The sequence below is a fragment of the Bufo bufo genome, chromosome 3, assembly GCF_905171765.1.
Source record: "Bufo bufo chromosome 3, aBufBuf1.1, whole genome shotgun sequence".
Taxonomy (NCBI): domain Eukaryota; kingdom Metazoa; phylum Chordata; class Amphibia; order Anura; family Bufonidae; genus Bufo; species Bufo bufo.
Window position 1 is genome coordinate 466,307,774 of NC_053391.1, and position 27,746 is coordinate 466,335,519.

Genomic DNA, 27,746 nt, shown 5'->3' on the forward strand with positions numbered 1-27,746 from the left:
TGCACATGATGCCAAAGCTGAAAAGCTATATTCAGCACGGACATCCTGCGTTTAGTGATCCTGGCAGAAGCCATGGCGACTGATACTGACGTGGCTTCAGAATATCCCTTCCACGGAGTGCCAGTATAGGGCACCAGCGGCCTGTCATTACACATCTGCAGAGTGTGGGCATAGCTGGTGACGGGAGAAGCTAGGAGCTACAAGGTAACGGAGGGCAGGTCAGTATTTCATTTGTTATATTTGTATTACTCATCAATATTGCTGATGCACTATAGTGGTTACTATTACTACAGAGAATATTCTGATTTAGAGATTCAATAACTAACATTGATGGTGCATTTACTCCAGGTTATACTTGTAGTCAACATGGCAGGAGTGACCGCCTCATTGTCACCTGCGCAACTACTTGTGACATGTTGGGAACCCCAGTGACCAAAATGAGGCTGAATTTTCATTCATTTTCAAGTAAAGTGTGTTTTTGGGGCCTTTGGGAACCTATTCTTAAACTGAACCTGTCACCATGGAAGGGCAGTGCAAGCTATAGAACAGGAGGAGCTGAGCAGACTGATGTATCATTTTGTGGGAAAAGATTCAGTAATAGAAATTACAGAAAAATAGTAATTGTGAAATACAAGTTTATTCCTGCTCTTTCTGAGCCTTGATGTCCAGGAGGCAGTCCTATCAGTGATTGACAGCTATATCTGTAGACACAGCCATAGAGGGCAGGCTGTCAATCACTGATAGGACCGCTTCCTTCACGCCAAAGCACAGAATGTGCTGAAAATTAAAGGGAATCGGTCACCATGATTTTGGGCTATTTGCTGTACTACAAGATTAGTATTGCAGATAATAATTTCATATCACTATTTTTTTTTTATTTTCCTACTATCCCCCTGTGTCCCTCTGCTGGCAACTCTCAAAGGTGTGCTAAAATACATAACCGGTGTCAGTAGGAAAGTAAAAAATAGTACTCCTTATCTGCAGCACTATTCATGAAGTACTGCAAATAATAGTCGGGTGACTGATTCTCTTTAAATAAATGTTAAACTGAATCTTTTTCTACCAAACCATATATCCTTCTCCTCAACATCTCCTACTCTAGAACATGCTGAATGGCATAGTGTTGGCGGCAAGCACATGGATTTCTTTAAGCCCAATTCAAATGAATGGAACAGATTTTCAGTTGCAGAAATGTCTGCAACAAAATCTGCTGCATATGAAGGCATCTTTAGGCCCCTTGCAGGCGAGCGTGTCCGGCTTAGATCCGGATGCGTCCCGGTGCATTGCGGCAAACCCGCGTGAGTAGGAATGCAATTGCAGTCAGTTTTGACAGTAATTGCGTTCCGATGTTCAGTTTTTATCGCGTGGGTGCAATGTGTTTTGCACGCCCGTGATAAAAAACTGACTGTGGTACCCAGACCCGAACTTCTTCACAGAAGTTCAGGTTTGGGTTAGTTGTAGTGTAGATTGTATTATTTTCCCTTATAACCATGTTATAAGGGGAAATAATACATTCTGAATAGAGAATGCATAGTACAATAGGGCCGGAGGGTTAAAAAAAAACTAAAAAATAATTTAACTCACCTTAATCCACTTGTTCGCACAGCCGGCATCTCTTCTGTCTTTATCTGTGAGCAATAGGACCTTTGATGACGTCACTGCGTTCATCACATGATCCTATTGCTCACAGATGAAGACAGAAGAGATGCCTGCTGCGCGAACAAGTGGATTAAGGTGAGTTAAATTATTTGGTTTTTTTAACCCCTCCAGCCGTATTTTACTATGCATTCTCTATTCAGAATGCTATTTTCCCTTATAACCATGTTTATAAGGGGAAATGATAATGATCGGGTCCCCATCCCGATCGTCACCTAGCAACGGTGTGTGAAAATCGCACCGCATCCGCACTTGCTTGCGATTTTCACGCAACCCCATTCATTTCTATGGGGCCTGCGTTGCGTGAAAAACGCACAAAGAGGAGCATGCTGCGATTTTTCACGCAACGCACAAGTGATGGGTAAAAATCACAGCTCGTGTGCACAGCCCCATAGAAATGAATGGGTCCGGATTCAGTGCGGGTGCAATGCGTTCAACTCACGCATTGCACCCGCGCGGAATACTCGCCCGTGTGAAAGGGGCCTTAGGGTGCCTTCGCATGCAGATCACAACCAGCAGACTTTTTTTTGAAAAAATTCTGCAACTGATATTAATAGCGACCCCCAACTGGGCAATGGTCCCTAGCCTGACATGGTGCACGGGTCCTAAACTGAGTAAAGGGGCAGTGAGACAACCGGGTCAGAACCAAAGGAGAGACAATACACCGGGTTAAATAACAAGCAGGATCAAAACCACGAGACAACGTCAGAAGCAAAGTCAGCAGACAGAGGTGAGGTCACAAACCGGCAGCAGGTCAGAGATGCAGAATCCAGACAGCATGCAACAAGGCTTGTGAGGCAGTAAAACCAATCCTAGGCAGCTATGGCCAGTAGTTGCCTGTTTAAAGGGAATCTGTCACCTAGTTTGAGCATATTAAACTGTTAACATAGCAATGTTCAATAAAGTACCTTCATTCCAGCATGGGTCTTCTTTCTTTTATTTAAGTTGTCATTTTGATAAACTTTTTATTTTTATTTTTTTATAATATGCTAATTAACCTTCAAGGTGCCCAGAGGGGCGTTATTACTCTGCTCTAGTGCCCAGCTCGCCTTTATTTCAAGCCCAGCACGCCTCCTCATTAATAAATTTGCTCCCACAGCCGAGCCGAACGGCGCTACCCCTTCCGCTACGTCATATAATTTATTCACCACACGATCCTTGTGTCCTCCTTCCATGCCCATGAAATTTTGCGCAGCCGCAGTATCGCCGACTGCCTGCGCCTGTCCGATCCTACGGCTCCTAAGGGCAACAGTGTCACTGGGCATGCGCCGAGCACAGTGACTTAATCAGAGCGCTGTTGCCTCTGCGCCTGCGTGAGATTTCATGGGCATGGAAGGACGACGCAAAGATCGTGTGGTGAATAAATTATATGATGTAGCGGAGGGGGCGGCGCTGCTCGGCTGAGGGAGTAAATTTATGAGGAGGCGTGCTGGGCTTGAAATAAAGGCGGGCTGGGCACTAGAGGAAAGGAATAACGCCCCTCTGGGCACCTTGAAGGTTAATTAGCATATCTGAAAAATGGTTTTTTTTTTTTTTTTTTTTTTAAATCAAAATGACAACTTGAATAAAAGACCCATGCTGGAATGAAGGTACTTTATTGAACATTGCTATGTTAACAGTTTAATATGCTCAAACTAGGTGACAGATTCCCTTTAAATACTCTACCAACAGGAAGCACATGATGCTGGGCGCCCCCGCTCCTTGATGGGCTGATCAGCCCCACTGCCTGCTGGGCTTGTCACAGTGAATGGTCTGACTGACAAAGTTACACAAGACTGTTTGCCATGGGGGGGCGTGGCCTACAGCCAACATGGCTGGACGCAAGTCAGAGGAGCTCCGCGGCTGTGACCACAAATCCTGGCAGATCCGTGACCATTTGAGATGGACAGACACCCTGACTTAGCCCTGCAACCAGCGCCGCACGAACGGAGTGTGCAGAGGAGGCACGCCGAGAGCTGCTCCGGGAACCTGAGCGAGGGTGCCACGTGTGGCTTCAAGTGGAGGACCTGCAGCGAGCTCTGAAGCCCAGATCTTGGTGAGGCATAAGGGGAATGAGAGCGGGAGACCATAGGCGCTATACCCGAGGTGGAGGGAAGGGGATTCGGCCGCAGACCTTACCAGCTAAAGTTTCCCACCAGTCGGCCATCTTGCAGATACCTCCGCAGCATCGGGGAAGGGGGCAGAAGCCTAGACAGAACCAGACTCCTGCAGCAGCACATGCAGCAATACCCCGATCACTCAGCAGCCCAGATACAGCCTCTTGTATAGACAGCCAAAGAAAGCAGGATCAAACTGCCTGATTTTACAATCAAATCACTGTTATGCATACAAAGGTGCCAGGCATCTCTGAAAAATATAAGTCTTGAGACTGCTACCAATATCACTGTATATATACAGTACACTACACCATTTTAAGCCCTGAATTCTGCTCCGATTATCACAAAACTGTCTACTATTTTGATATAACAATGGGGCCACAAAAAACAGCGCCACTGAAAAATTGCACGAATTTGCCAGACAACCAGAAGATGGGGCGCGGTTGCCATTACCGCAACTGAATATGCACACTAGACCAAGTACAGCATCCGAAATACCTACCCAAGTAACTTCCCAGGAGGAAGATCAGGAAGAACCTACTCTTAAACAAGTAACCACTCTTGGTGGTCTTGGAAGCTATCACCGCGTGCAAGACTTCCCTCACAGGAAAACTGGACAAAGTCAAGACAGATTTGGGACTACTGTGCCAAGACCTGCATAACCTGCGAGAACGGGTCCAACACACTGAAGAACGCATATCTCGTATAAAGGATTCCACCACTACTATTCCAAGAGCCATCTCTGATCTTAATACCAAAGCGGAGCAATGGACGCAGACCAACTAGAAAATAGGCTCCGTAGAAAACATTAGAATCATCGGATTGCCTGAAAGAGCTGAAGGCCGGGCGCCGGATGAGTTTATAGAAAATTGGATGAAGGAGCTATTTCCAGATGCAAACTTCTCCTCAGTCTATGCGGTAGAACGGGCCCACAGAGTACCAGCAAACCCTCCTCCACCGGGGGCACCACCCTGCCCCATGCTTGCAAGGTTCTTCAATTGCAAAGACAGGGACAGGATATTAGCTCTAGCTAGAAGGCGACAGGAAATTTAATATGACAATGCCAGAGTTTCTATCTTCCCAGATTTTTCTATGGAACTGCAGAAACAACGCTTCATGGATGTCAAGAGACTCCTGAGAGAAGCTAACCTCCCATACTCTACGGCCTATCCTGCCAAACTTAGAGTGGTGGACGGTGACCGAGCGGTCTTCTTTACTTCCCCTGGAGAAGTCTCCGAATGGCTGGCCCTATGGCGAAGATCCCCGACATCACACATCTAGAGACTGGTCACCTGACAACATCAGCGGACTGGTTTGCTTTCATTGAGATACATGTTAATTGTAGTTTCTCAGAAACTTTAATTACAATTTGCCTTATCCTCGCTAATGATATAGGGCCTTGTTATATACCGGTACATGCAACTAAGTAAAATGGACACATTAGTTCTGTGGCTGACATCATAGGCGAGGCATCCTGGATTTACTGGCCTACAGTCTGAAATGAGAAATTATTACAGATCTAACACTCAGACAACATAACGTTAGGGAACACAGATTGTTCACAATTCTAGTTTTTCAGGTTTTACAATAATTATGTTCTATTAGTTACTTACAGTTACTCATGTAGCAATATTGCGTGCTAATTCATCCACTGCATTTGCCTTCACTTCTGATCACCTATACCTGCCTCTGAGTCCATGGCTCAGCTAAAAATACTATCATGGAATGTTAGGTGTTTGGGGACACCACAAAAGAGATCTATGGTGCTTGCTTTTATCAGACACTAATACACAGATTTTGTGTCTTCAAGAAACGCATCTTATCACTAACACCTCTCGTGTATTAAAGAAACCTTGGGTTCAATGGGCCGCGCACTCATATCACACCTCTTCTTCACGAGGAGTGTCCCTGTTAGTACACAAACAATTGCGCTAGGAGGTCAAAGACTTGGTCATTGATTCAGAAGGCAGATATGTCTTTGTCCATTCTCTAATTGACAATGTACAATATACATTAATAGTAATGGATAACCCACCCCCAGGCTCTAGGCAGGTTCTACACTTGGCTGCTACATTCGCAGCCATTTATCCACAAGTTAGAGTAATCTGCATGGGAGATTTAAACATGACGTTAGACCCCTCTCTCGACCGCTTTCTGGGCAATGTGGACCCAATAAACACAGGGACTCCCTCACGACTTAATAGGTTTCTGATTGAATTTAGATGGTTGGACCTCTGGGGAGCTAAATACCCCACAGACAAGGTATACTCCTGCCACAGTGGTGGACATAACTCCCTAACCCAAATAGACTATATGTTAGGTAACGAGTTAGTGAAGTTAAATCTACGTGCGATAACATACCTACCCAGAGGAATATTGGACCACTCACCGATGCGGGGCACACATTCAATAATGTACAGGATAAATATACTGTATATTTATAGTCACCTGACATTTCCCTTAAAGGTGCAGTGGCTTTAATAAATGAATTGGGAGTTTTCGGGCCTGCGAATAAATTGGGAGAAATCAGTCTACATGCCTCTAGGCAAGACAGGATGGACAGGTCCCTCACATGTGGAAAGACTAAAGGTGGTTGATACCTTCAAGTATCTAGGGGTAAATATTACTAAAAGATATTCCCAGGTCCTGTCTCTCAATATTTACCCCTTAAAAAGGACCATATACGGAACAAGCTCCAAAACTGGAAAACATTACCCATCTTGGTGGCAGGATTTATTAATCTCATTAAAATGATTATACTTCCCAAGGTGTTAAACGCCCTCCAACACTCCGAGCTGCCTATGCCTAAATCGATATTTAGGGAAATAGACTCCTTGACTAGAGTTTTTATATGGGGAAGATCACGGGCTAAACTAAGTTTAGATACATTAAAACTGCCCAAAACAGAAGGTGGTATGGCTTTACCAGATTACTATATATATTACAAAGAAAAAAATAAGGGGTTGGGTCAGCACAACCTGCCTGTAGGTGCAGAACACTATGGCGAAATACATATACAAACTTCTGTACTATATATATTAGCAGGTCAGCTGAGGCTTATTAGAACCTGGTATACTGCGGAGGACCTACCCACTTCAGAGTACTTCTTAATGCACTTCCTGGACTGTTATTCATTATGGTCAGTCCTGGAGATGCCTCCTAAATTCTGGAAACCGCTGCATAGGCTGGCAGTGGCACAAACTATCTGGAGAGAAGCAAAAATACTGACCCAGTTCACGGGGGGTCTCACAGATATACCTTTATGGGCCAATCAATCACTGCCACAGGTACAAGAGGTACAAGTAGTCATGGGGGCTGAAAGATGGCAGAAGTTAAAACTTTTCGAGATGTATACGATCAGGGAGTACTGATGACATTTGAAGCACTGTCTCAGAAGTACAATATTCCTCGTACTCCCTTTTCATACCTACAACTTGGGTCAGCCATACAGGCCATAATCCCAAACACCAATACCACGATCTCTAAATACCCACTAATAGGGGTTGTTAAAACCCAGGGTCCCAGAGGACTAGTGTCAGCAATTTATTCCCATTTAATGCAAGGAAAGGTCAAGAACTGCTCTCTCAGGGTAATAGATAAATGGAAACTAATGATACCCACACTCACAGAAGATGCCATAAAAGATTTATTGGAATCGCATATACAGGTATTGCCAGCAGTTAATAACAAAATACAACTGTACATTGTTCATCAAACATATTTAACGCCAACTAGGCTCTACAGAATGGGCAGAGCATCATCGACTGCATGCCCATGATGTGGGGAACTAGACGCAGACTTCTGGCACATGATATGGAGTTGCAGCCCAACAGCTACATTCTGGAGGGAGGTGACTGCTTTTCTCTCCAATTTGTTGCCTGCACCCCTGAGATTTGCCTGCTGGGACTTATAAATGAAGATAACTGGGATCACCACATGACAATATTTTTGAGAGAGTAGTTATTTATGGCACGTAAATGTATTGCCCGCAGATGGTGTGACCACAGTACTCCGACCCTATCCATGTAGACATTACAAATAAATCAAATTATACGATATTTAGTATTGGTGTTTAAACACTAGGGATCGACCGATTTTTGTTTTTAGGGCCGATACCAATAATTTGTGAACTTTCAGGACGATAGCCGATAATTTATACCAATATTCTGTGAATTTTTATAAAATGAATGTTTATTGTTAACGTGTAGGTTTTTTTTATTTTGTAAATCTTTCTTTCATTTATACTTAATATTTTGTGTGTGTGTCTGGCTGCCATGGTAACCGATCGGAGGAGGAGGGGACCCTGTGGCCACTGCCACCAATGATTTAATACTGGGGGGGTGCACTGCGCCACCAATGATTAATACTGGGGGGCTTGGGGGGGGGGGCACTGCGCCACCAATCAAGATCAATCTCTCCTTTTATTCATATATAGGAGGCGGGAGCTGGCTGCAGAATCACATAGCCGGCTCCCGACCTCTATGAGCGGTAGCTGCGATCCGCGGTAGTTAACCCCTCAGGTGCCGCGGATCGCAGCTACCGCTCATAGAGATCGGGAGCCGGCTATGTGATTCTGCAGCCAGCTTCCGCCTCCTGTATATGAATGAATGAGAGATTTATCTTCATTGGTGGCGCAGTAGCCACAGCCCCTCCCCTCCTCTTCCAATCTGTCTCTTCATTGGCGGCAGCGGTAGCAGCAGCACAGGGGGAGGGAGACACTGCTTCCTTCTCCCCTGTGCTGCTGAGGGAACACTGAGAGCGCTGTCAGCAGCGCGATCGGTGTTCCCGATTTGATATCGGAATATTGGCAAAATAGATGCCGATAACAATCAAAATCCTGAATATCGGTAAAACCGATAATCGGTCGATCCCTATTAAACACCGTAACAAACCTCAATTTGAAAAGGTCTGGGGCCTATGGTGCAGCTCTCCGCACACGTTGTACTCGGCCTTGAGACTGCGACAGGCACTGTCGGCAGCCCAAGGATCCTTGGATCGGTCGGTTTAGTGGAGTCACAGAAATGTTCTGTACAAACTTATACAAAAGATAGGGAATTTTACAGCAATGCAGTGGATGATTGAAATACATACACGAAATGGACCCGTTATACCTGATTGTATTATGATATGCAACACTATTGTGAGATGTTGATGTTCTTTCTTATGTCAATAAAAGAGTTAAAAAATAAATAAAATGTTTGCTATGCTAAGTGCAAACAACGAGGAAGTTATAGGCCATGTACACCTTTTTGGGGGGCCATTTTTATTACATGGTACTCATTTTGAGAAACATAATTTTTTTTAATTAGTCTATATTAAAAAAAATATTCATACATTTATTTTTTTAATGATAAAAAGTGTACTGGGCACACTCACTTATGCAGAATCATACATTTTATTAATATACATATAAAATACAATCAATTACTCTAAGAACGCATATAAAATACAATCAATTGGTATATGAACACGTTAGTACACTAAAATGGGATAAATATATACTAGATTTCTGGCAATAAATACAATGTATCTAATAAATAAATAAGGCCAGCCGTAATAGGGCTGGAGATGGAAATGATCAGTCCATATGAAGCGAAAAAACGGGAGATCCCGACTGGTGGCTTATGCTAGTTTAGTAACTAGCCTCACAATGTCATATAGAATTCAGTCCTGACTAGTTGAAGGTGAGTAAAAGTACTGTGGTCAGAGCAATTTACTTGGGCGAGTATATTCGCGGCGTCCCGCTTATACTCACTGTGCAGTGCAGTTCTTTGTGCTGATAGACTTGGAGACCAAAATGTTCTCGGCTACTCCTGTAGTGGCTGGATGATGCTGTGCCTTTCTTCTCGTGTCCTTACAGTCCTCTGGCTACCGCTCCGTAACGGCAAAGAGCCGGTCAGCACTGGGACTCAAAGTTGCTTTTCCCCACGTCGGCTGATCTGCGACACACTCCTGTGTATCCTCGTGTGTTGCGCTTGTAACCGCCGGCGTGTCAGGGTTGAGTAAGACACGGGATCCTTAATGGGTTTAAATTACCGCACAGCTTTTTTTTTAAATCCAGCATATACTTCTTGAGATTCCTCTGGGGGTCTCTTCACCAAACGCGTTTCGAGGTACTTGCCCCTTCCTCAGTGGTAGTGACTCCCCCGCAAGGTGTCTGCTTTTATAATGCCATACTAATTGTAATTATTCAAACACATGGTGATCCTCCTCATTATACTCAAAGACTGATACGGAGTTAAAATCCCTTCCATTCAGTTCAACCCAATTATCCACAGTAAAACTTAAGTTCCAACTAACATGCTACTTGATGCACATTACTATTCGCCGGGTTCCTAGATATAGTACATTCCTGTGTGTGATTGTTATATTTGATTTATTTCATTTGTTTTCCACCAAAAAAAATATATATTTCGTTGACTTTATTTATTTTCAATCAAAAATCCCTTGCGGTATCTATGCGGTATTGATTTAATAATAGGGGGGTTATGGAAAGCAAATTAAATAACGATCATTCATTGCTATCCCCTGTCAGTTTCATGTAACTGCAATTTATAAATATAAACTGTAGAAAATATGGTATTCGAGGAGGACTGGTGGATGGGCACATTGGATGTCCAATCCTTATATACAATTATTAACCACGAGCAAGGAAAACGAGCAATTGAGTCCCAATTAAAACAAGAAGGTAGGCTAAAGGAGGAGCAGATAAATTTTTTAATACAAAGTATAGATTTTATATTAACGCATAATTATTTTAACTTTGAAACAGATTTTTATCTCCAAACCCAGGGCACAGCCATGGGCACCAGGTTCGCCCCCAGTTATGCAAATTTATTTATGGCGGATTGGGAGGAACAAAATATTACCCCCCGACTGGGGGTAGACCTGGTGCTATGGCAAAGATATATAGAAGACGTGCTCTTCATTTGGAAATCGGGTAAAGAATCCTTGGAGAATTTTTTAGGGGCTATTAATTTTAATAATCTTAATTTTAAAATCTCACAATATTAGTAATGAGACATTAGAATTTTTAAATTTAAAACTTTTTATAGAGGAGAGGACAGTCAAAAGTTGTACAGTATATAACTATTTCTCATAGTGGGTTTCATAAAAGTACAACAGCTGTCACTTACCTAGCTGGTTGATAAATATACCGCAAGGCCAGTTCCAAAGAATAAAGCGAAATTGCACACTAGAAAATCAATTTGAAGAAGAAGCCAACAAAATGAAAAAAGCATTTTTAGATAAAAATTACCAAGAGGAATTAATAACTGGATCCCTGAACAAAGTAAGAAATATGAAAAGGGAAGATTTCTTTGTAGAAAAGGTGAAAAATTCAGATGGGGAAAAGGAAGAGATGAGGATTATTTTACCCTTTAATGACGAATATAGGAAGATCCAAAAGATGATAGGGAGGCATTGGAATTTATTACAAAAGGATAAAACGATAGGCCCCCTAATCCCAGCTAAACCTCGGATAACCTTTACTAAGGCTCCCAATTTAGGGAATAAGGAGGCCCCAACAGTAAAAAGAGGAAATAAAGGAAGTACCTCCTTACAAAATTGGTTGAATATGGAGGGTTTCCATAGATGTGGGAATTGCAAGATCACCTCTTTCCCTCGGAAAACAAAAGAAATCATATCATCGGTCAACAAACAAACACATAATAAAGGATTTTTTAACATGCAATTCTGACAATGTCATATATATCATCGAGTGCCCATGTGGACGTCAATATGTTGGGAGAACGAAAAGACTTCTAAAAAAAACGTATCTCCGAACATATTACTAACATCAAAAAGGGCCTAGAAACCCATACACTGTCCAAACATTTCAAGTTGATGCATGACCAAAATCCGACAGGCATGAAATTTGCGGCGATTGACAAAGTAGAGAAAGGATGGAGGGGAGGGCACCACATAAGCAAAATGTCCAGACTAGAGTCCCAACGAATATATGAACTGAACACTTTGATGCCGGGTGGATTGAACGCAGAATTCGAGTTATTTGGATTCTTATAAATTGGTGGCTGTCCCCCGTGGACGGCAAAACCCCTGCAGGTTTTTCTCTTTCCTGGGGGGTTCGGCCCTTCGTGGGGGACCTCCACCTAACATCTTATTCCCCATTTTTTTGGGAAGTCTCAATCCACCCTGGTTTCCAAATGATGAAGAAGAATGGAAGTGTTTTTAGTTAAATTAAATTAATTAATAAATTATATATTTTAAAATAACAAAATGCAAAAGTTTTTTTCATTGGGAATGATGCATATGGTCCCTACAGGAAGTTGTAACAGTGGGATATTGAAGATGAAATTAAGTGATATAAAACCACCACTATATTCGGTTACTAGGGGGTTAACGCCCCAATCCCTGGGAATGACCAGGGTCATCTGACTATCCCACTGTTGATGTATTTTATATTTATAAATTGCAGTTACATGAAACTGACAGGGGATAGCAATGAATGATCGTTATTTAATTTGCTTTCCATAACCCCCCTATTATTAAATCAATACCGCATAGATACCGCAAGGGATTTTTGATTGAAAATAAATAAAGTCAACGAAATATATATATTTTTTGGTGGAAAACAAATGAAATAAATCAAATATAACAATCACACACAGGAATGTACTATATCTAGGAACCCGGCGAATAGTAATGTGCATCAAGTAGCATGTTAGTTGGAACTTAAGTTTTACTGTGGATAATTGGGTTGAACTGAATGGAAGGGATTTTAACTCCGTATCAGTCTTTGAGTATAATGAGGAGGATCACCATGTGTTTGAATAATTACAATTAGTATGGCATTATAAAAGCAGACACCTTGCGGGGGAGTCACTACCACTGAGGAAGGGGCAAGTACCCCGAAACGCGTTTGGTGAAGAGACCCCCAGAGGAATCTCAAGAAGTATATGCTGGATTTAAAAAAAAAAAAGCTGTGCGGTAATTTAAACCCATTGAGGATCCCGTGTCTTACTCAACCCTGACACGCCGGCTGTTACAAGCGCAACACACGAGGATACACAGGAGTGTGTCGCAGATCAGCCGACGTGGGGAAAAGCAACTTTGAGTCCCAGTGCTGACCGGCTCTTTGCCGTTACGGAGCGGTAGCCAGAGGACTGTAAGGACACGAGAAGAAAGGCACAGCATCATCCAGCCACTACAGGAGTAGCCGAGAACGTTTTGGTCTCCAAGTCTATCAGCACAAAGAACTGCACTGCACAGTGAGTATAAGCGGGACGCCGCGAATATACTCGCCCAAGTAAATTGCTCTGACCACAGTACTTTTACTCACCTCCAACTAGTCAGGACTGTGAATTCTATATGACATTGTGAGGCTAGTTACTAAACTAGCATAAGCCACCAGTCGGGATCTCCCGTTTTTTCGCTTCATATGGACTGATCATTTCCATCTCCAGCCCTATTACGGCTGGCCTTATTTATTTATTTGATACATTGTATTTATTGCCAGAAATCTAGTATATATTTATCCCATTTTAGTGTACTAACGTGTTCATATACCAATTGATTGTATTTTATATGCGTTCTTAGAGTAATTGATTGTATTTTATATGTATATTAATAAAATGTATGATTCTGCATAAGTGAGTGTGCCCAGTACACTTTTTATCATTATTTATACACTTTTAGAGGAAGGGCGGATCCTCTTTACTGGCAGCACCTCCTCCTTATTTTTCCTCAGTCCTGTGCGTCTCACAAACTTTTCTTTTTTTTACATTTATTTTTTTCCCTCTACGTAGCTGATATGCTCTAGTAGCACCCTTTGGATTGTCTGTCTTTTCCGTCAGACCAGGAGCAGACAGACCCCTTATCTCTGCTCTCTCACATTATAAACACTCATTATAGCTCAGCTCTTATCTTACTGATAGCAATGTGGCTAAAATAAGTGTTTATGACCCCTCAGTAGTTTTAGAGATAAGGGTTATTATATGACCAAACAAAGTGAAAGTGCCAGTCACACAACTAGAAAAACAGTTAACCCTTTTTGACAGAACAGCTCAATATTTTTAATAAAGGCAAATTGAAAAAAAGATTTTTAGCCAATAATGAGTAACATGCAATCATAAAAATAAATTGCCTCTGAATGTGTACATAGCCTTTAAAGAGCCAGGACAGGATATATGGAACAAACAAAAAGCAAGAGTGCCAGCTGACATACTAGATCAACCTGTCAGATTAGAGGGACGAGGTTGCCCTTGTCTCTTGACCTATTATAGAGCTACTATCCTAGATCAGTTAAAAAGCTGGTGGATTAATGACACTACAAAGAGATGGGTACAAATGGAAGCCAGCTTGTTACGAACCCCTTCTCTGCAGCACGTACTCTGGCAAGGAGTCCTCTCAAAGAAGTCCCCACGCTCTCCCTCGGTGACTAGCCAAGCGGGATTATCACTATGGAATAAATGCCCACTCATACCCAAAGTCCTCCCATTTTGAAATGTAGATGCTCCATTATCTGCTTTTACAGCCTGTTTACCGGATACCAATTTTACGCAATGGGAATCTAGGGGAATACTGTCGGTGGCCCATATGACACTTAACAATAACCTCCTCTCATTTTTAGACACCGCTTCCAGATACCCAGGGAAGACTTCTACAAATATCTTAAGCTTCGACATCTATTGTCATCCCTGAATACTACACAAAACACATTATCTACCTCATATACAACCTACTTTCAAAATCCTCTTGTGTTTACAAAAGGCATCTCTATGGCATACCGGGAGTTACAATCTTCCATCACCCTAAAAAAATTCCCATTTAAAGTCAAATGGGAAAGGGATCTTAACAAAACTTTTTTACACCAGCCCAATGGTCATTTGTGTTTTCACTGAGCTCTAGCGTGTCACGTTGTTAGCCACTTAGAAGCATCAAGGAAACTACTTTATAGATGGTACTATACCCCTTATAGATTGTCTATTATATCCCCCACTGTGTCAAGCCTTTATTGGCAATACTTATCATCCACGGGCACCCTTAAGCATATTTGGTGGCAATGCCCTACCATAAGTCTGTTCTGGTCTCAGATCTCATCCCTACTTGAATCTGTAGTAGCATTTGTGATCCCTCACGGCCCAGAGGTAGCCTTACTATCTATGGGCCTAGATAAGCTAAAATTAGCAGATATAATAATTCTGTCTCACATTAACTGTGATAAGAGTGTCACCGCCACTTCTGTGAGAAGGTCTGACAGACGTCCTTTTCTACCTCTTGCATGATGTTCTTTGTTTTGTTTTCACTTTGTCATCTCATTTCCTTCTCCCAGGTGTCACCTATTTAGACTAATCCTCTTTCCTTTATATTCCCTCCCATACTGCCTCACTTTGCGGTTTATACTACTTCCTGGATTGAAGTGTTCACTGCTGGAGACTTCTGCTGCTGCTTGTTCAGATAAGTCCTTTCATGTATTGTGTTTCCTTGCTGGCTTGATTCTAGGTGACCCTGACTCCCTCCGTATGAAGTGCAGGGAGCCGGTGGTTGTGTCCCCTCACTATTATAGGGTTTTCAGGTGTCACAGTCTAGGTACGTGGGCATGCAATCGTCTACCTCTGAGACCCTTGTATGTGCTTAGCAGTCAGGGTGAGCTCTTAGGGTTTTCTAGGGGTCACCTTTTATGCTCCTTAGTTTGGGATCAAGCCAGTCGGATGTTTATTCATAACTTCGAGCTATCTGCAACATCATCCGTGACAAAGAGTTGCAATAACTAAAAGATGGAAAAGTAGAGAACTTCCAACCATCTCGGAAATTGTGGCGAAAGTGCACTACAACTATACTATAGAATTACTAATTGCCCAAAAATTAAACCAGTAAAAAAGAAAAATATCTAATCACCAGTCCGCAAAAATGTTGCGCTGCAGGTCCGAGGAGTGTTGTGGGGTCACACTTTCATTGTGTGTGTGTGTGTATGTGTGTGTGTATATATATATATATATATATATATATATAGGGTTCGGACCGCGCGTGTCATAAAAAGACTGTATACAAAATTCCTAAAAGTTTCTGTGGATACAAGTAGCTCCTACCATAGTGAAGCTCCGATAACTGTTTTAAAAAGTTTATTAGTACATACTTACAAACATGCACTTTAAAATTCGCATTAAAAAATCCCAGCATCATATTCTTTGCCCGACCCAGGTTTCGCTCCTTAAGCCCCTGACTAAGCTTAAAGCGAACCTTTCACCAGGATTTCACCTAATAAACTATTAACAGTACCTTATAGATTATGCTCATTCTGTTTAAATGCATTCTTGTCCCGCTTTCCTGGGATGTATATTGATGAAAAAAACGACTTATAAAGTCCTTGTCTCCAGCTCCTGCAGTCACGGTGGAAGTCAAGGGGGTAGCCCTTCCCTCACTCCGGGCTGTACCTCCCCTGCCCTAACCCCTCCTCTAACTAGTGAAACTGACACCCGGCTCAGTCGCCGGGACCGCGCTTGTACTGGCGGCGCATGCGCCGTTGGTCTCCGTAGCAGCGCGATCCCGTCTAGGCGCGGACTGAAGCGCGATCCTGTGAGTAATTTGCGCATGCGCCGTCCGTCCCCGATGCCTCCCTGTCTTCTGTTCTTCAGGCGCGCGCCTGAATAGAAGACAGGGAGGCATCGGGGACGGACGGCGCATGCGCAATTCACTCACAGGATCGCGCTGCTACTGAGACCAACTGCTCATGCGCCGCCAGTACAAGCGCGGTCCCGGCGACTGAGCCGGGTGTCAGTTACACTAGTTAGAGGAGGGGTTAGGGCAGGGGAGGTACAGCCCGGAGTGAGGGAAGGGCTACCCCCTTGACTTCCACCGTGACTGCAGGAGCTGGAGACAAGGACTTTATAAGTCGTTTTTTTCATCAATATACATCCCAGGAAAGGGGGACAAGAATGCATTTAAACAGAATGAGCATAATCTATAAGGTACTGTTAATAGTTTATTAGGTGAAATCCTGGTGAAAGGTTCGCTTTAAGGAGCGAAACCTGGGTCGGGCAAAGAATAAGACGCTGGGATTTTTTAATGCGAATTTTAAAGTGCATGTTTGTAAGTATGTACTAATAAACTTTTTAAAACAGTTATCGGAGCTTCACTATGGTAGGAGCTACTTGTATCCACAGAAACTTTTAGGAAAAGAAATTGGGAATATTAGCAGACTTATCTGGTGTATACTTGAACCAAGTCCGTGGTTGAACCCTGTTGGATTGTGTATGAACGTGGATCTTCGCCGTGAAAAATCTAACCAGCCGCGGAGGATATCGCATACACGCTTTTGTTGGTGGAGTGCCGTGTAAGTACAACCTGTGCACTGCAGGGTAAAACAACTGTACGGATTTACACTATTATAATTTTTATCAGTTGCAGGATATCCACAAATAGGACATTTTCAGCCCTCGGTTTTTTTCTAAAAGGAGAAAAGAAAAAAACTGTTTGTATACCGTCTTTTTATGACACGCGCGGTCCGAACTATATATATATATATATATATATATATATATATATATATATATATATATATACACTCCGAAAAATTAAACCAGTTGCCCAGATATAGCACAAGATGGAATAAGTGGTCTGCGTTTATAAATGACAACTATCCTATCCCTCCCTGCCAAAACCACAACTATAAGAAGTGTCAAGATAGGGTTTGAACCTGGTGTGGCACTAATTTGTTGCTTTATTGTTTTTGCTTTTATTTCTTTTGTTTTTTATTTTATACTTTTGTATAATCTATTGTATTACAAGTCATATTATATATGCCCTTCGGGCTGTACTATTGCCACCTCAATGTACAACTGTGATTTATGACATTGTGATAAACTATGCTGTTCATTTCTCCTAAAAAATTTGGAAATAAAGAGCTAGGACAGGAAGTAAAATGCATTGTGTTTAAAAAAAACACCCACCCGTTTTATGGGGGGAAAAAATAGAATATTCACATATAGGTGGTTGATCTGTGATAAACAAACAAAAATTGATGGACGAGTCAATTTAAACTGAATCTGTTTAAACCCCCCCCCCCCCCACACACAAGAATTCAGTATTGAGCCTAGCCAAAAGACGAACCATAGCTAAAAAAAAAAAAAAAACTTATATATAACCAGGGTGGATAAAAATCTATGATTTTTTTTTTTTATATATATAAAATGCTTTTTGAGGAAATTATATTACCATCTAAAGGTTATTCCATCATGAAATAAAGATTAGTTTTTTAATTATGTAGAATAAGGCTGTGCATGGACTCCCATATTGTTGAATGGATTAGGCAGTGGCTGAGGGACAGGCAACAGAGGGTTGTAGTCAATGGAGTATATTCAGACCAAGGTCTTGTTACCAGTGGGGCACCTCAGGGATCTGTTCTGGGACCCATATTGTTTAATATCTTTATCAGCGAAATTGCAGAAGGCCTCGATGGTAAGGTGTGTCTTTTTGCTGATGACACAAAGATTTGTAACATGGTTGATGTTCCTGGAGGGATACACCAAATGGAAAATGATTTAGGAAAACTAGAGGAACGGTCAAAAATCTGGCAACTAAAATTTAATGTTGATAAGTGCAAGATAATGCACCTGGGGCGTAAAAACCCAAGAGCAGAATATAAAATCAGTGATACAGTCCTAACCTCAGTATCTGAGGAATGGGATTTAGGGGTCATTATTTCAGAAGACTTAAAGGGGTTGTCCGGGTTCAGAGCTGAACCCGGACATCCCTCCATTTCCCCTCCCCCCATCCCCGGCAGTCCCCCTGACATGAGCATCGGAGCAGTTCATGAACCAATGCTCTCCTTTGCCCTGCGCTAAATTGCGCAGGGCAAAGGCATTTTTTGGAGATCCGGTGACTTACTGGGGCTCTCCATGGGGCTGCCAGGAACCCCGGTGACGTCACCGGCACTGATGGGCGGGATTTAGCTCTGCCCTAGCCCCTCAGAGCCGGTGACGTCACCGAACACACTGCCAGGCAGAAGTTTACCCCCGGCAGTGTGTTATTGAAAACAAAAGAGCCTGTGCCCTGCGCGATTTAGCGCAGGGCAAGGGAGCGCATCGGAGCATGAGATGCCCTGATGCTAGCCTCAGGGGGGCTGCCTGGGTGAAAATAAGGGTATGTCCGGGTTCAACTTTGAACCCGGACAACCCCTTTTAAAGGTAGGCAGACAATGTCATAGAGCAGCAGGAAATGCTAGCAGAATGCTTGGGTGTATAGGGAGAGGCATTACCAGTAGAAAGAGGGAGGTGCTCATGCCGCTCTACAGAGCACTAGTGAGACCTCATTTGGAGTATTGTGCGCAGTACTGGAGACCATATCTCCAGAAGGATATTGATACTTTGGAGAGAGTTCAGAGAAGAGCTACTAAACTGGTACATGGATTGCAGGATAAAACTTACCAGGAAAGGTTAAAGGACCTTAACATGTATAGCTTGGAAGAAAGACGAGACAGAGGGGATATGATAGAAACTTTTAAATACATAAAGGGAATCAACAAGGTAAAAGAGGAGAGAATATTTAAAAGAAGAAAAACTGCTACAAGAGGACATAGTTTTAAATTAGAGGGGCAAAGGTTTAAAAGTAATATCAGGAAGTATTACTTTACTGAGAGAGTAGTGGATGCATGGAATAGCCTTCCTGCAGAAGTGGTAGCTGCAAATACAGTGAAGGGGTTTAAGCGTGCATGGGATAGGCATATGGCTATCCTTCATATAAGATAGGGCCAGGGGCTATCCATAGTATTCAGATATATTGGGCAGACTAGATGGGCCAAATGGTTCTTATCTGCTGACACATTCTATGTTTCTATATGTGTAATTTTTTGGGTAAATAAATTCCATTAATCCATTCACAATGTCATGCTCTTCCAGAAGTTTCTCTGCCTACAAGATATTATCACAGATGCTTGGTTTACTTTTTCAGTTCTCAAAACTGAATTTGACTCAGCAGAGATCACATGCCTCTTATTCACAGCAAAAATGTTATAACCTGAACAGCGTTGATAAAAATACCTTATTCCTAACTTCTACAAACCTATGAGTACAGAATCAACCTAATCAAACTAATATGAAAAGTTGTTATTCTATAAATCTTCATCTACTTGCATATTATAAGTTATACCAGCAAGAATTAGTCTTTATGTAGAAAACTAGGATTTAAATCGAGCCTTACTGACTAGTGATTTAAATCAAATCCACCCTGTATGTAACAATATTTTCTTCATAGCTGGCCAAAAATGCACAATATAGGCAAGGCCAGCCAGTTCAGTGGGTAGTGCCAGCAATCTAACTTCTATGATGAATGAGATTACATTGTCTACAGGTCCCGCCAAAACTGGCTAGTATTTTCCAACTAATATAGCATGTCTTATGGTCACTAGAACACCTGCATTGGATTATGGCTACCAAAAAAGCAAACAAACAATACTAGCATCCTATAGATAACACAAGCAATGACATAATTCCTACATGAGCTTTTTCAAGCTCCACGGGAGCATTATGCAGCTGCTCATAGACCACAATAAAGAGGGAATGCAAAGGTCTGTCAGCCAGCGTGACATTGCCCTTGGCCAAGTTTTAATCAAACCCAGTCAATATTACGTGTCTATGTAGATGCACACAAGAATAAATAACCAATTATTTATTTTCTAGTACAAATGTATCACCATGATGATTCCTTTTCAGACATATTGTATGACTGCCAAACTGTCTAATATGGTATAACTAGTGTCAAATAATGTGAATCACATGAAAAATCACTGGTCTGTATTAAAGGGGTTTCCTGGTTAACACAAAAAAAGACAGCACCAGCGTTCAACCTTACTGCATTATATGTCGGAGTGCATTTTGACTCCTCCAGTATAATTGTGACCCTGTGTTTACATCCCAGCGCAAGACTCATGGGGAGGGTCTGAGGCATCAGGTCTGATTCTAGATCTAGTAAATCACAGATCCAAGTGGGCCGGAAGGCTCATTTGTATTCACTTCAATAAATGCTAATGAAGCTGGGTCGGATATGGGTACCAGCACATGGCATTTTACTAAGGAAATTATTTAACAGGCGTTTTTCCCGATTTGAATCCCTGACCTTCTGTATGGCAGGCAGAAGAGCTTCCATTACACTACAGACCTGCTGTGTTGGAAGAACTGAAATTTCTGTGTTTAAAAAGCTATTTTCTTCACAGGCAACACTAAATAGTGTATTACTGGACTTCAGGGAAAGTCCGTTATGGACTGGTAAATACGGTTCCATTATTTTGCAGATTGCCATGATTCTCGTGGCTGCAATGTGAAGGCTCAGTTCATCCAGATATGTTCAGTGGAGGCTTAAGTAGGATCTCCTTCGCCCCGGTCACATATTTATTTGTTACCCCCATTCTGAAGCATTAGGTAATGGCCACATGTAGCATTGACTAAGATGCTGCTGCAACGTGACCATAATCCGTGCTGACATGTAGTTTACTGCAAATTGATGCCGTTTTCAGATTGATATTTAATGGCTACAGAGTTTTTTCGGCAATGCTGCAGTTTACCGGCCAAAAAAAATTGTCAGTAACAATCCGTTTAAAAACCAAACCAATTTGTGATTTGGCAGCCGCTACTTTTAATCATACCCTATCTTAATTTCCTTCCCTTGTGTAAAGAATGCCCCCCCATAGCAACAAAATAAGGGCTCATGCACACAATCGTAGGTATTTTGCTGTCCGAAAAATACGGATCTACAAAAAAAAAAACTCTGGGCCCAGCGTGCCTGTTGGTACTTGCATCCCTGGATCCGATGAAAGCTGTAATGGCACCGGACGGGGTTAAAAGCAGAGTGTGCTTGGCGTGCACGCTGACCTGCATTCCCTGGACTTTGTGTGGCTGTCATGGCCCATAAACGGGTAGGAACTAGTGTTAGGGACCACTCAATAGAGGCGACCTTGACGTGGTGAGTGGCTTATTACGCTTTGGCCAAAATGTACACCAATGTCTCATCCAGCATGGAGGCAGGGCAGAGTGCTGGATGTAGAGTGCTATCACATTTGCATTTTCCGTTTGTATATGTATTTCGCCATAGTGATGTGCACCTACATACAAGTTGTGCTGACCCAATCCCCCACATTTTTTCTTTGTAGTATATATTGGAGGCGTGGCGATCTCCTTGGAGTCATGCACACCTGACCAGTTAATCTGTCCTGGAGGCTGATTTTAAAGTCAGTATAAAACTGAGTCTGCTTATATAGAACCTACCAGTAGCCATTTGGCTCCAGGAGAAGTATATGGTGGGCTCAGCGTGCATGTTGGTACTTGCATCCCTGGATCCGATGAAAGCTGTAATGGCACCGGACGGGGTTAAAAGCAGAGTGTGCTTGGCGTGCACGCTGACCTGCATTCCCTGGACTTTGTGTGGCTGTCATGGCCCATAAACAGGTAGGAACTAGTGTTAGGGACCACTCAATAGAGGCGACCTTGACGTGGTGAGTGGCTTATTACGCTTTGGCCAAGATGTATACCAGTGCCTCATCCAGCATGGAGGCAGGGCAGAATGCTGGATGCAGAGTGCTATCACATTTGTATTTTCCGTTTGTATATGTACATGCATAAAACTACATCTACCTGTAGCCAGACATGGGGAAAAAAATAATCCATTAGGATGTTTAACTAAAAGTGGCTGAAACCCCCCCCCCCCCCATATCTCCCTGCTTCAATCTTAACAGCAACTGGGGCACCTGATCCATTTAATGCCCGCTGTGTTCACCTGGATTTAGGTGGGAGACCAACTGGGCCAATGAAAACTCATAATTGAGATCCTTTAGTTATCCATTGTTATTCAGGAACAAGGCAGCACAGTCTGCTCTCTACAGAAGGGGATATATTTGGTTCTTAGAACATTAAGCATACCTTCGGCCAAACTTGTAAAAACTTGTTCATGTGGGCACAGCCCATTCCTGCCTTCCCCAACTGTTATTTGTAAAGAAATCACAAACCCTGCCCTATCAATGTAAAGGAAGACAAGCCCTCCCCGACGTTTTATAATGCAGGGCTTTTTAAACTTTTTTTATTTTTTTTTTTTACTTGGGCCTGACTAGCAAGAACCCAGTAAAGCCCAGGCTACCACATGCGCCATTCCAAAATTTCAAAAGTAACTCAGTTAATCTTTTTACTTTATCCCCTGTACACAGCATAGCAAAAGAATAAGCCGAAAAACCATAAATTAGGCATCATGAACACAACCGTATTTTGTATTCATGTCCGATCTGCATTTTTTGCGGATTGCACACGGACCCATTCATTGATATGGGTCCGCAAAAACAATGGCCTACATGCACAGGACCGTATGTGTTTTGTGGTCTGCAAATTGCGAATCCACAATAAAAACGGATGACGTCCGTATGGCATCCGTGTTTTTTTTTTGTTGTTTTTTTGTTTTTTTTGTTTGTTTTTTGGCGAATCCATTGTAACAATGCCTGTCATATTCTTGTCCGTTTTGCGGACAAGGATAGGACATGTATTTTATTTTTATTTTTTACGGGGCTACGGAATGGACATACAGATGCGGACAGCACACTGAGTGCTGGCCGCATCTTTTGCGGCCCTATTGGAGTGAATGGGTCCGCACCCGAGCCACAGAAAATGCGACTCTGATGTGGAACAAAACCACGTTCATGTGCATGTAGCCTTATGCTGCTGGAATCTGTGTCCATTTTGCAAATTATAGAACATGTCCTATTGCAGACAAGAATAGTTATTTCTAATAACTGGGGTGAGGAAAATGCGGATCGCGTACGAAAGTATCAATAGTTTGCAGATCCGTGGTTTGCAGACTGCAATCCAGACACGGTCGTGTGCATGAGATGTGGCCAGAGCTGGTTCTGTGCAGGATATGATCACGTCTGCCCCAGCTGCACCACCTCAGTAAGGGGTGACACCCTGATCCAATGTGTATGGGCAGCTGAATATTCCTCATAATACAGGCACTTACAGTTTAAATAAATCAGACTGCTTTGATGTTAAAGGGTTGTTCCCACCTTATAAAAGAGAGGCATATTGCTAGGATATGCCTTCACTTTATGCTCAAAAGGGGTCCGATCTCTGGGACCCTGATCAATCCAGAGGATGAAATGGCCGCAGCACTGAATTTGCATTGTGCCCACTCTTCAGCTTTTCCTGCAGAGCAGCACTCCTGGCCACGCTACAGTGCAAGGAACTGCAGTACGGCCCCATTCACTAAAGTAGCTCCGCAGGACAGGTAGGGGTCCCAGAGGTCAGACCCCCAAATCATAAAATAGCAGCGTATGCTAGCAATCATTTTAAATGCCATTACTTTATAAGATGGATCTAACCCTTTAACACGATATAGCTCATTAGGAGTGGTGGTGGCTGAAAATCCAAAGAAAATAAGATACCAAAAAACAAGTACAAATGTTACAATCGTAGCCTGTTCACACTATGTTCTCATCTGTGAAGGGTTGCCCCAGAATCATAAGTTATCACCTGTCCACGTGGTAATGTGACATTACTGATCTGACTACTGGGATCTACACTGATTGCTACAAGGGGGTCCCGTGTCCCCATCTTAATAGCAGTCATGAATTTGTGCTGGCACATCACTAAAGGTCTATGGGACTGACCACACCGCCAAGCACTGTCTCTCAGTCCCATAGACTTTGAATAAGGCATGACGGACCACGGCTCCATTCACACACAAGACATTTGTATGAGGGTAATCGCCCCGTTCCACCGCTGTGTTGGAATACATTGAGAAGACTTCTCCTAGGGCAGTGATGGTGAACCTTGTAGAGACCGAGTGCCCAAACTGCAACCTAAAACCCACTTATTTATCGCAACGTGCCAACATGGCAATTTACCCTGAATACTGCAGTTCAGTATAGTACATCCTCCATGTACTTTGTCATTTAGCTATAATAGCCTGCCTACATTCACTGCTCTGCCTGTGCTGCGCCCTGATGAATGTCAGGAAAAGTCTTGGTACATCATAGACTTTTTCCAGGGTGCGGGTGCCCACTGAGAGGGCTCCGAGTGCTCCTCTGGCACCCGTGCCATAGTTTCGCCACCACTGTCCTAGGGTATTCCTATAACTGCAGCAGTGGGGGAACATAGCGGAGTATCCTCATATAGATTCGCAAACTAGAGCCGGCAAAAACAGTACCATTCATGTAGTACTGGACTTAAAGGGGTCTTCCAGGAGTAAAATATCAGGTCATTAATATCTGATAGGTGGGGGTCTGACTTCCGGGACCCCTGCCAATCAGCTGTTTGAAGAGGCCACGGCGCTCCAGCCTCTTCCTAGGCTAGTGGCATCACATGCATCCATCACAAGGCCTAAGTGGCGCTCCGTCCCATTCAAGTGACTTGTCCTGAGCTGCAATACCAAGCCCAGCATTGTGCTAGGTCCGGTATGACGTGAGGAGGCCGCAGCACTCACAGCTTCTTCAAACTGTTGATCAATGGGGATGCGGGGAGTCAGAACCCCTCCGAACAGATATTGATGACCTGTCCTGAGGATAGGTCAGTATTGTATTCCAAGAAAACGCCTTGAAATGGGGTGTGCAAGATAATTCTAAATGATCTAAAATACCAGTAGAACAGTGCGCATGGACATTCACGTCACAAATGGTTAGACCCGAGAGGACAGCGATTGGCTGGAGCAGTCACGTCCTGAACACCGATACTTCAACGCTGAGGATCAGCCCAGAGAATGGCACCGGAAAAGGGGAGCGGATAAGGCCAAGTTCACACCTCAGTTACTGTGGTGGTTTACAATGGTCGATGGAAATACCTGACCAAATAACCAAAGTGTGAACTTGGCCTAAGGCGATTTTTGGTGATTGCAGAGCTTCTCTGGGATTTTTAATTCTCATAGGGCTCGGGGGAGGTGACATGTAAGGTCAGAGAACAGTGCAGGACATGGAGCCGCTGCAGCAAATATTTTTGGCGCATTTTGTCACCTCATTTTGACTGGTTAGGACTAATATAATACTAAATGAGCCTGCGTTGTGCGATCTGTTCACCGCGTCCTGTAAAACGCACAGAAAATTAGGAAATCTGTGTGAACAATCCGCAATCTGAGTCGGAAGAAAACCGGAAAGGCGGCAGAATAAAAGCCTATAACGGGTCCGTCGTGCAGACGAGACGCAGTCGCCCCATTAGATGGTATTTGGGGGCTACCATCAGCACCATGTGGCACAAGCCCTGGGTGCAGTGTGCCTCTCCACCAGTAGGCGCCTCTGAGAGGAGCTCACACTGACAAAGAGCACAGCTGTCACTGCAAGCATGGGCAGCTAATATTGCACTACTACCCCTAGCATTGCCGTGGCCTAGAGGCTGCAGTGCTGTCTGACAATGACCCCAGCGTGTGGCGCCTCCTCCATCTCCGGCGGATTACCTTGTCGATGGTGCCCGGCAGCAGCCGCTCCAGCAGCCGGCACAGCACCACCCCGTCCTTCAGGGAGGCCTGCAGGAAGCCCTCCGGGTCGGAGATGGTCTTCTTGGGGGACTCCAGCACCCCGAGGGTTATCAGCCATGTAACGGTCTGCTCTGCTGAATTCATGGCTCACTGAGGACACCGCCTGAGACTGCAGGAGCGAGGGGGGCAGGGGCGGCCAATGCAGCGCCCCCCAAATACAGCCCCTTCCCCCCTTTTCCGAGGAGATCCGCCGGCGACTTCCCTCCGTTCACATTGAAGCCCGGGCTGCGGCCGCCGATCCCTCCTTTCCTGGGTAGATGCGGATGGTGACGCCTCGATGCTGTAGGAAATGCAGCAGGTCCGCTCCCTCTCCCCCTCCCCCTCCTCTTCCTGGCTCTCCCCCCGCAGCCCCCCTCTCTGTCATGGCTGCTGGGCCCTGGCAGCCTGTCATTGCACACACAACCAGCAGAGGAGATCACTGGGCACATCCTCGGGAATGGCACTCCCTGGCAGTGCCAATAGGCTGGATCCTGCACTTCACACACCAGGTGCCATAGGATTATAATACATTTATTAGGGTAGGGCTACGCATTTCAGGCGATGGATTTCAATGTCACTGCGACCAATACAACCTGGATGGATTTTTGTGACACCATTGAAGTACATTACATAGAATGTTGCGCAACTTTCTTGTCGTGCGGCATGTCACCATGTAGATGTGCCCTTAAGGCCTCTCTCACACGACCGTTCAGTTTTTTGCGGTCCGCAAACTGCAGATCCCTAAAAAATGAAAGCCGCGTGCCTTGTGCAATTTACGGAACGGGCGGCCCATTGTAGAAATGCCTATTCTTGTCCGCAAAACAAACAAGAATAGGACATGTTCTATTTTTTTTTTTTGCGAAGCAACGGATGCGGACAGCACACGGAGTGTCCGGATGCGGACAGCACACGGAGTGTCCGGATGCGGACAGCACACGGAGTGTTGTCTGCATGTTTTGCGGCCCCATTAAAGTGAATGGGTCCACATCCGAGCCGCACAAACGGCGGCTTGGATGAGGACCCAAATAATGGCCGTGTGCATGAGGCCTAAGACCGGCATTATGTACAAAAATAATAATTTGTCCTGCACTGACGTAACATGAGCCAAAATTATTAGGAGGCACACACCTCTTAATATTCTTGGTTCATGTCGGGTCGCCCGTGTGCCAGGACCAAAATCTGCTCCATCCAGCAACTGGAGTAGAGGTATGCTCAATCTTCTCCTTGGTCCTTTAGGTGTCCCCCCCCCCCCCCCTAAGGATCTGTTCCTGGCTTTGGCTTTAAAAACTGCATAAAAAAAGTAGATGTGAAATCCCAGGCTTGGGGCGCATTCAGACAAACGTAAGGGCTCTGTGCCCATGTTGCGGACTGCATTCACTTGAATGGGTCTGCAATCCGCATGGTACGGTGAAAGCGCACTTCCATGGGCTGTCAGGTCCGTGCTTCTGCACCACAACCAATAGGACATGTCCTATCTTTTGCCATATTTTGCGGATCGTGGGTTCGCACCAAAATACGGGATTCACACGGCTGTCGCCCATGCATTGCGGACCACTATTT

The 27,746-nt window shown here is 43.8% G+C and overlaps 1 protein-coding gene across 3 annotated transcripts in view; it reads right to left on the reverse strand.

Moving 5' to 3' along the window:
- ARHGEF7 (Rho guanine nucleotide exchange factor 7) overlaps positions 1–26,506 on the reverse strand; it is a 157,902-nt gene extending 131,396 nt beyond the window's left edge. For 2 of the 3 annotated variants that reach the window (XM_040425211.1, XM_040425213.1), the window contains exon 1: positions 26,127–26,291. In XM_040425211.1, coding sequence (XP_040281145.1) covers positions 26,127–26,291 — 165 coding nt within the window. Of the gene's footprint in view, positions 1–26,126 lie in introns of all 3 variants that reach the window. The other variant, XM_040425215.1, reaches the window with a different exon arrangement.
- Between the last annotated feature and the right edge of the window lie 1,240 nt (positions 26,507–27,746).